Raw genomic sequence first — 10,230 nt, forward strand, 5'->3', positions numbered from 1 at the left:
ATTTGACTCAGATTGTGGTAGTAATCAGATTCCTATTTAGATTCTAATTTAAATTCAGGTTTGGGGGAGGGGTCAGTTCATGATTCATTTTGTATATCGTAAGTCATACACTACATTTTTGACAGTTTTGTATATACACACACACACACACACACACACACACACACACACTATGCAAAATAATGACACTTTAATGACATCACCCAATGAACTGAACAATGTTCACTTGAATGGTATAAAAATATAAAACTATAAATTATGCAATAAAATACTGTAGCAGTGTATTCTTGGCTGATCCTTTTAAAAGCCCATACTATAAATAAAATATAAAAAAAAAAATTTAAGTGCTTTAAATGTGACAAATAAAAACACAGTTAAAAACACAGGTTCATTGACAATAACCATCATAATTATTCACTAATTGATTCTGTAAAGGATCCTTTGAGGAAAGAAATTTTTTTTTGTTGAGAAACTACTCTATGTATGTGTCTGGTATTAGTCAATGCTGGCAGCTTCGGAGAAGTTGGAGTGTCTTCAGCCTCTCACACTCACCCACACAACAGTGAATGGTCTTTATCGATCAAGAGTTACTCTTTCCCCTTCCCCTCTCTGACTCTCGTTTTTCAGGTCAGCAAAGACCTGTGTAAAAAAGCGTGGGTCGGCATTCAGTTTTAGCATGTTTGCGCTGGTGCAGTGGATGATCTCCAGGCACCTATCCCAGAATGCCTCTTTGTCCTGCTGCAACAGAAAGGGCTTAAGAGGGTACGAGATCTCGCTGCCCATGTAAGAGTAGCTCAAGTATAGGCAGGTGAGCAGTTCTAGGCGCAGCTCGCGTTCGCTCCCCACTTCAGCCGAGACCACTGCACGGCACAGCATGTAGAGAAAGACCACGCTTGGTGGCGAGATGAAGGCCTGCTCCTGCCAGCCCTGCAGAAGGAGCGCACGGTCCACGCCACGCAGCCACAGTGCGGGGTCGCCTGGTGATAGACGCTTGAGTCTGTAACACCGACGGCACAGGAACTCGCCCAGACTACGTAGTAGCTCGCTGGTCGACGCTTGCACCAAGATCCGCTTTGAAGATCTGGAACCTTCTGACCCATCTTGGTCCTGGTCCTCGAGGGCGCCGCTCACAGCAATGTCGCTGGTGGTTTTGGAATTCGGAACATTTAACCCTCCCACTTGCGTGAACACTGAAAGGTTAGCGTAGGACTGAGACTTCTTGAGGTTTAAATTGCCGTCAAGGCTGAAACTAACCTTAACAGCGCTCTCCTCCTGACTCCCCCCTCCTGCAGGGAGCTTCTTTGACCCTTTCCGTCTCGCTGAAACGGCCACGATGCGTTTCCATGGTAACACACCGATGACCGATGAGCGCTTGTTGTTCCTGCTGTTCTGTGCTGCCTCGTCACACAGCGCTGCCTTACGGTAGCTTGGCGACATTGACAGCGTTGTTCCCATGTTGCACGGCGCTCCTACAGTAATGCCGGGGTTTAATCTTGTCCCTCAGGTCAAGTCACGACGTGACCGCTGAACCCAATCTGCACCTTCACAAAGAAACAAAGGTCGAGCAAATTCACTCCCACTGATCAGAAACTATATCAATGATGTTATAGTACAAAAATATTAACCATTTTTATAATCAGCAAAAACAAAATCAGCCAAAAAAAAATAATCACAAACACCAAATTAAATCCTCTTGGTTGCATGCCTTCAAACAGCATTAAGTAATGCTATGGAAACATGACAATGCTTTAGTCTTGTTTTTTCCGGATCTATCATTTATTATAGACTCAGTTAGAAGTCTCTAAACAGGGAAATTGCAACTTTTTATCAACTAAATGATGTTCTATGCTGCAATTCCTGCTTCCTTACGATACTTTATAAATTACATAATTCAGGATACAATCAAACACTGCAGACTCTATGTTTCCTGACAGACATTTAAATAATTTAAACCTTGAAAGCCATTATAATAGTTATACTCTATAAGCAATTCCAGATAATATCCTCCAATACCTGAAGCCGATAAAACCAGTTATTTAATGGTACACTAAACCTATTTCTATCTGTGCCATTTCCTTAGGGTGATTGCACGCACATTTCCGGTGCCATGAAATTGTAAATATATGCACGTTGTATACATTTGAAATAAAACATATATTCTTATAAACACAATCACTGTAGTGAATACAATCAAAATTATTGTCTGCCTGAGGCCATCCTTTTTCTGTAATTCAGTTCAAAGTAAAAAGGTTATTCAAATGTAACTATGCAATTTTAATCTCAGATTATTTTACACATTTCTCTGGACACAAATAAATGAAAACCTACTTTCTATAGTAATATAGAAATATAAGGTTATTTGATATGCATTTATGCTTCAGGGGGTTACTTGGTGTGGGCTAATCAATTGAGGAAGACACTGAAATAAATTCATCTGTGTGAATATTGTTCGATTCTTAAGGTTTGTATTTTGATGAATTCGATCCTTGTGAGAGTTCTGGGGTTAGTCTCCCCAAGGTGGTGGGGTATTTAGGTGGGGGATGTGAGTTACTTAGGGACAGCTGCGTCCCCCTGATTTTCAAAATGGCTGCCATGGACCTGCTCATAACCAAATGTAGAAGCCACTGTAATTTTATCAGTAAGGGGTTTGGACAGATGGAGACGGTGATGTTTTTTATCACAGATTGTCGCAAAATCTTAGGTTTCTTAGAAGCATGGCTTCATTCACAGGAAATTATTTTTATAGGAAATAAAACTAACTTTTCTGCTTTTATGACTAAGCTCAAGTTTCTGATCTATTAGAGCTAGGACATACATATCACCAATCATATAATAATAATAATAATAATAATAATAATAATAATAATAATAATAATAATTAATAATTGATAATAATAATACTAAGGGAAATGTTCCTATTATTATTATCAGTCATCAGTGTCTACACTATTTATACCTTTTTTGAATTTAAACCATAAATCCATGCTAAATCTGTGGTAATAGTGCATCAAAATAGCTAGCTAAACAAAATAGTGCTCGTTGCTAGCTTAGCTTGCTAAGTGCATTTGTTCCACAGAACACTTAAAAATACTTCCATATAACATCTATAGTAAAAAAAAATATTATAATGAAATAAATAAAAATATTATTATAATATTATATATAATATTGTAAAACAAAAGACTACTGAGTCAGCTATCCAAACTGTTGCTACTGGAGACAGTTAGCATCAACCTTGTTAGCATATTTGTTAAATTGTGAAAATCAGACATTTTGCATTAAAAGTTATAAAGATAAATAGGATGCTGGTTATTATTATTATTATTATTATTATTATTATTATTATTATTATTATTATTATTATTTGTAAAGAAGAAAATAACCGTAAGCACAAACTACTTTATTCATATTCTGTATCAGCAGCTTTTTTTTTAGCACACATCATAACATTAAGACTAGAAAACACAAAAAGTTGAATAAGGAAATGTGAACAATATTTTTATACATATGTTGGTTTAATTTTTGAACTAAGTACAAAAAACGAGTCTACATGCAGGGACACTTGCGTATGCCACGTTTAATAATACATTTATATATTTGTATTTTAACTGTTAGTTTACTAATTATCAAATAATAATCGTATTATAAAACCAAAAATAGAGTTAGCTATGCAATGCGGTGCAGCATCAGCCTTAACTAGCTCATGTGCAATAACTCATTTGCTGTATTGCCGAAAATACAGCCATGTTAGATAAAGGATGGGTGGGATCTCAACTGCACCCAATTATTATTATTATTATTATTATTATTATTATTATTATTATTATTATTGTTGTTGTTGTTTTTGTTGAGATCCATGTAAACAGTTAAGTGCATTCCTCCTATTGTGCACCAGCTGCATTAATCAATGGCACTCTAACACAGGAGCATCAAATAGATGTATAAATATAAACATCACTTTCAATAAGGACTTCCGGTACACGGTGCTTTATTTTTTCTGAGTGATTTGCGAACGCAAAACGTGCCTTCGTGCTTGAACATTGTCATCCCTCTGCTTTTGCTCATGAATAATTAACACCTCGAATATTTAGGTTCAATACTACAAGACCATGCTGCTGAGCTAAAAAAAAAAAAAAAAAAAAAAAAAAATCACAACACCGATGCAGCAACTCACCATTCAGGGGAAGTTATTGGCGCGTGCAGGCGACAAAAATGTGCACAGTTCAGAGCTCGTGCATGGTTCCGGTTGCGTAAAAGCCTAGTCTCAATGCAGCAGACTCGAATCGACGATCTGAAACCAGCAACGCCGTTAACGTGTGTGTGCGCGCGCGTGTGTGTGATATGCAGTCTGCATTAAAGCTCTGTGTGTGCGTGCATTCTGCAATAAAGACATCAGTGTGTGTGCATTCTGGATTAAAGCTGTGTGTGCGCGCATTCTGCATTTAAGCTCTGTGTGTGCATGCATGCTGCATTAAAGCTCTGTGTGTGCGTGCATTCTGCATTAAAGCTCTGTGTGTGCGTGCATTCTGCATTAAAGCTCTGTGTATGCATGCATTCTGCATTAAAGCTCTGTGTGTGCATGCATTCTGCATTAAAGCTCGGTGTGTGCGTGCAGTCTGCATTAAATACATCAGTGTGTGTGCATTCTGCATTAAAGCTCAAGATGCACGTGTCTATATTTCTATGATATAGTAATGTGCGTTTTTCACGTCAGCACGGGCATGATGCACATCTTATGCTGATCGTGGAAACCTAACTAAAAATACGGGCACTATTAGGATCATTACCTGTCTACATCATGACGACCATGGTGCTTTTGACCACTATGATGTTGATGGAAAACATTTCAGGTTACACCCGTTAATATATAAAGTGCAAGAGAGCAGTGAAAGATGTGACAGTTACAGAGAAAGAGAAGGTGTGTGTGTGTTGGGGTGATTTGGAGACAGGGAGAAAAAGTAAGGGAGGGAGGAGAGAAAAAATGGGGTGATGGAGGGATAGAGAAAAGAGGGGTGGAATAAAGGAAAGGAAACAGATCCAGACGTTTATGACCAACACATACAAACTAAATCAGTTTAAAGGATTTGTGTTTTAACATCATCCCATTGTTGATGTTCCTATAACATCATTTTATTTCCTGTTATACCCTAACAGTTTTTCTTTCATTTAATTTCTTTATATATTAATGAACAATACACTGTATTCTTTCAAATTCACAAATTCACTTTGAGTTACACTGTCACGGGAGGGTTTTTTTATCATTAGCTGCCTCAATATTTTTAGTTTTATGATGTTTAGGGGGGAAAAGTCTGCAGTGCAGCTTGTCTTGTTATTGAGAAAGTGCAAATTGATCATTTATCATCTATAGGAGGCTTTCGGTGGTGGAAGTTTAATTGACAGTATAAAAAGCTTTGGCAGGAGAGATTACTTTCCTAAATGTTAAGTAAACCAGTCCTTACCAACAACTTTATGAACACACACACACACACACACACACACACACACACACACACACACACACACACACACACACACACAAACATCCCTGAGCGTGTGTTGTTACACCTACTCTCCATTTCAGTGAGAAAACCTGTATACCTGCAGCTGTCTAATAATTCATTCACGTGGCAGCAACACATGCAGACAGGTCAAGAGCTTCAGGTAATGTTCACGTAAACTAACAGAATGCAGAATTACGTGAATATTGTTGTCAGATAGGCTGCTTGGACTCTTACTGAAACCGCTGATTTAGTGGGAATTTCAAACACAACAGCATCTTGTGCTCACATTGAATATCCTTCAAATCTCCTTCCTAAGGCCAGTTCACAAATTTTCTATAAGATTTTCTAGTCAGGGTTTTGTAATTGCCAACCCCAATACTTTCACTCTAATGTCTTCAAGCCATTTTGTTTTAACTTTGAAGGTGTGCTTATAGCCAGAGGATGATGAAGACCCTTTAGAGTCTGGTTTCTCTAAAGGTTGCCACTGTCACAACTGGCTCGCTTATTAGGAATGAGCTTATAGGGACTAATGTATGACTTTCAGGTCATGGCGTTTGTAGGATTGTAGGAATTGTGCATATATATATAATTACACTGCCTTTTATTGTGGCCAGCCTAAAGCTCACCTGTGCAATAATCATGCTGTCCAATCAGCATCTTGATATGGATTATCTAGGCAAAGGAGAAACGCTCACTAACACAGATTTAGACGTTTGTGTACATAGAAAAAGTCTTAGGTCTTTGAGTTCAGCTCAAGAAAAATAGTGTTGTGTTTATAATTTTGTTCAGTTTATATAATATATTAGCTAACAGCATCCAAAGGACTGAGTGCATCTTGACAACAACACAGGACAGAAGACTATTTCTTCAGTGTAGGTCCTGCAACATATGCAACAGGATGCTACACATTTTCTACCAGTTAGCCATGGAAGGCACCATCATTTATGCAACAGTATAAATGTTGAGGGAAGAAGGATCAAAGCGACTAAAAAACACGGAGAAAGGACAGCTGGACAGGTCATTGGGAGCAATCCAGGCTATAATCAGTTTTGCAAGAGAGGATGCTGGCTTAACTGCTGTTCATTATGGCCACTGTCTCTAATCTCCCTCTATGAGCACCTTTTCTTGCACTTCAGCTCAGAATGATAGACATGGTGCAGCAAAGAATGATAAAGGAGGTCCTGTATAACCACTGTTATAAAATTGTACAACTCTTTCCCTCTGTGTTAGATGCATTAATACCACATTCTGCTGCACTGTATTTACTTAATGGTTCTAATGCCTCACTAATCATCAACCACTTTCTGTCATATGTATTTATTCCCCACATTTGCTTAGTTTACCACAGTATGGGCACCATCATCTGTGTTCTATGGGAATTGTCTTTTTCCATGCAAAACACATGTTTATTGTACTACTGCAAACAAAACTATTTAGCCTCAGTGCTTATAAAGTTACTCAAGCAATGTATCTATTTTATGATTAAACATTTTTATTATATTTGTACATATATGCACAATATATACAAAAGTTTGTGGACACCTGAGCATAAGATTGTGCTTTCTGAACATCCCATTCCACATTTAGTCCCCATTTACTGTAATAAACTCCACTTTTCTGGGAAGATGTTCCACTAGATTTTGTGGAGGTTTGTACTCATTCAGCCGCAAGAGTGTTAGGTAAGTCAGGTACTGATGTAGGTGAGGTGAGGAGGCCTGGAGTGCAGTCAGCAATTCATCTCAAAGGTGTTCAGTAAGGGTGAGGTCAGAGCTCTATAGCAGGAGATCCTCCACTCCGACCCAAAAAGCATATTTTTTATATTTTTAATTGTCATGTTGGAAAATTCCCTTCTACTCTAACCAAATACATACTATACAGTTGTGTGCTTTCAACGGCAAACATTCAGGCACAGGGATTCATGAAAGGAACCAGGGTTAGGACTAAGAGTTAGTGGAAGAATGGAATTGATGATGTATTTAACTAAAAGTTTGTAACTTCTGACCTATCGACCTAGTCGGACATAACTCAGGATTCGTACTTACAGAATCAGGGTGGTGTCTTGAACATTGAGTTTAGGAAGTGAAATCAAATCAAAATTGCAGCATCAGTAATTTAATCTCTCTCTCTCTCTCTCTCTCTCTCTCTCTCTCTCTCTCTCTCTCTATCTATCAATATACAGACATACACATCAGCATGTTACAGTAATAGCATTAATTATACCGCTGATCAAAGGGAATGAAGGCACAAATATTTTTGTCAAGTCCAATGTGTGATTGACTGTGCATGTGTGTGTGTGTGTGTGTGTGTGTGTGAGTGTGTGAGAGAGAGAGAGAGAGAGAGAGAGAGAGAGAGAGAGAGAGAGAGAGAGAGAGACCTCTGAGAGAGAGAGAGAGAGAGAGAGAGAGAGACCTCTGCTGGCTCTTGGCACTCACACTAAAACCGGTGATGTGAAGCGCGTGCTTTCTGTATACATACCGACCACTCAGGTCTTTCGGAAGCTGTCTGCCCACGTGCGATCCAGAGAGGACTCTTTCATGAGGGGCTTCCCAATGCTATTTAACTCCTAGTTCCTAAGGTCTTAAGCACTTGACCCGGAAATGCACGAGAACAAGTCCTCCATCTTTAAGGACGCATCATTTTAAGTGAACCCAGACACCTGTGTATCATAAACCAATGTATATGTTGTAGTGTGTGATTTACTAGGACTCTATGTTAAAGAGCCTCCATAATCCAAAAGCACTCACTTTTAACGCATAATGGTGTTTTATTTCTTTATTTGTGGCCAGGTTGGGAGTTGGATGTTTTGTACAACGCTTCACTCTAATTTCCGGGCTTTTTATGAACATTTTTTAATGATAGTTAGTAAGTTAGTAGTAATGTTTTTGCTAAATCGATAACTACCTTAAAAAAAAAAATAATAAATTGTGCATAATTTGTGTGATATTCACCTTAACGTTACTTGGGCTCCCCCTGGCGCTTGTTATCTGTATTGTTAGAGTGCGTTGTTTTTTTTTCTTTTAATAAATTATTCTATACTTTTGTCTTTTGTTTATTAATCTCTGTATCATTTATATCACAATTAAAACGATAGACAAATCATAGAATTCCAAAGTGGTTACTAATTACTCGTGCTGCTTTTTTATATTCTGAGAATTTTTACAGTGTATACCTGCCATTCTGTATTCCTTCTATTCACTTGTCATTGCATTTCAAGAAACGAGGGATGTGCTGAGAGGCAAGGAAATGGAATGAGAAAGTAGAATTCGATAGAAGGATAATAATAGCGCATGGATGACGTCAGCGCTTGTTCCTACTGAGCGAGTAAACTGGAAAAGCATTCGGTCTCTATCTATCTATATGTCTAGAAATATAAATCTCCCTCTTTTTCTCCCTCTCTCTTTATAAATAAAACAGAGTGCACGTGTTTATGCCTCAGCGCGTGCAGAGGGCTGTAATGCTGCTTCTCGCCGTGCGCTGCAGGCCTGTGTCGCTGTCCGCGGCTCTGGTGCTGAAACGGTGCTTCAGCATTTGGCCCGCCCCTTTTCGCAGTCGCCGTGCTCTGATTGGTGCGTGACAGAGCATGTGCCATCAGTACACACGGGAATAACTCTATACACTGCGATATTTAACAATTATTAAACTTACATATACATATATAACATATAAAAGTCAAGTTAAGGAGGCGTTTATTGTCATTCCCACCATACATATACAGTGCAGTACACAGTGAAACAAAACATTCCCCTTTTTAACAAAAAAAGAACAGGGAACAGGAAACTACACAAAACTAGGACACTTGTCTTTGCACATGTGCAAGATTTAGTGAACAAATAGTGAACAACACAATACAAAGGGACAGTAAACATAGTAACCACACCGACCAGCATCGTGCAGAAGGTTTGTGAATAAAAATACTGTACACACACACACACACACACACACACACACACACACACACACACACACACAAAACACACACACACACACACACACACACACACACACACACACACACACACACACACACACAAACACACAGATATATACACATACATATACATAGATACATACATATACATAGATACATACACATATATACATATATACATACATTAAACATGTACTTTTGATTTCATTTTCTTTTATATACATTTATAACCTATAGTAGAAACTATACTGTAGTGTTGAGACTAATGTAGTAAAATGCCCTGAACAATTCCATGGCCCTGGGAAACCTGGGAAATGGTAGCTCACTGGCACTGGGTTTTTGATTAAAAGGTTGGAGTTTCAAGCCCCAGAATCACAGAGCTGCCACTCCTTGGCCCTTAAGCAAGGCCCGTACCCCTCTTAGTTCCAGGGTTGCTGTATCTTGGCTGACCCCAGCTTCCTAACATTGCTGGGATATGCAAAGAAATAATTTCATAGTGCTGTAATGTATATGTGACAAGTAATAGCTAAGAGGTTTTTGGGTTACTGATGGTGGAGGTCAAGCCCCTGTATTACCAAGTTGCCACACGTAGGCCCTTGAACAAGGCCCTTAACACTCTGTGCTCCAGGGATGCTGTTTAATGCCAGACCCAGCGCTCTGACCTCAGGTTTCTAACCGCACTGGAATATGCGAAGAACAAATTTCACTGTGCTGTAATGTAAATGTGACAAGTAAGAAAAGCCCCCTTTACCCTTTTCACCTTTAAAAAGCCTTTTTTTGTTTGTTTTTTAAGTGTTGTAC

General features: G+C 38.6%; 1 protein-coding gene across 2 annotated transcripts; it reads right to left on the bottom strand.

Moving 5' to 3' along the window:
• Positions 1-220: 220 nt before the first annotated feature.
• cdk5r1a (cyclin dependent kinase 5, regulatory subunit 1a (p35)) lies at positions 221-8,103 on the bottom strand. Of its 2 annotated transcripts, none has more exons than XM_083565961.1 (2): positions 4,175-4,358; positions 221-1,541 (listed from the first exon to the last, which is right to left on the bottom strand). In XM_083565961.1, exon 2 carries the CDS (start codon positions 1,453-1,455, stop codon positions 574-576), a length of 882 nt encoding a protein of 293 aa, XP_083422087.1. In that variant the 5' UTR covers positions 1,456-1,541; positions 4,175-4,358; the 3' UTR covers positions 221-573. The 2 variants fall into 2 exon arrangements, with proteins under 2 accessions (XP_083422087.1, XP_083422086.1); XM_083565960.1 differs by lacking the exon at positions 4,175-4,358 and adding an exon at positions 7,977-8,103 and having other exon boundaries at positions 228-1,541.
• Between the last annotated feature and the right edge of the window lie 2,127 nt (positions 8,104-10,230).

Source organism: Silurus aristotelis (genome assembly GCF_946808225.1).
Source record: "Silurus aristotelis genome assembly, chromosome: 17".
NCBI classification, from domain to species: Eukaryota; Metazoa; Chordata; class Actinopteri; order Siluriformes; family Siluridae; genus Silurus; species Silurus aristotelis.

Coding starts and splice junctions, on each gene's coding strand:
- cdk5r1a (XM_083565961.1), bottom strand. CDS start 1,455: ATGGGAACAACGCTGTCAATGTCGCCAAGCTACCGTAAGGCAGCGCTG.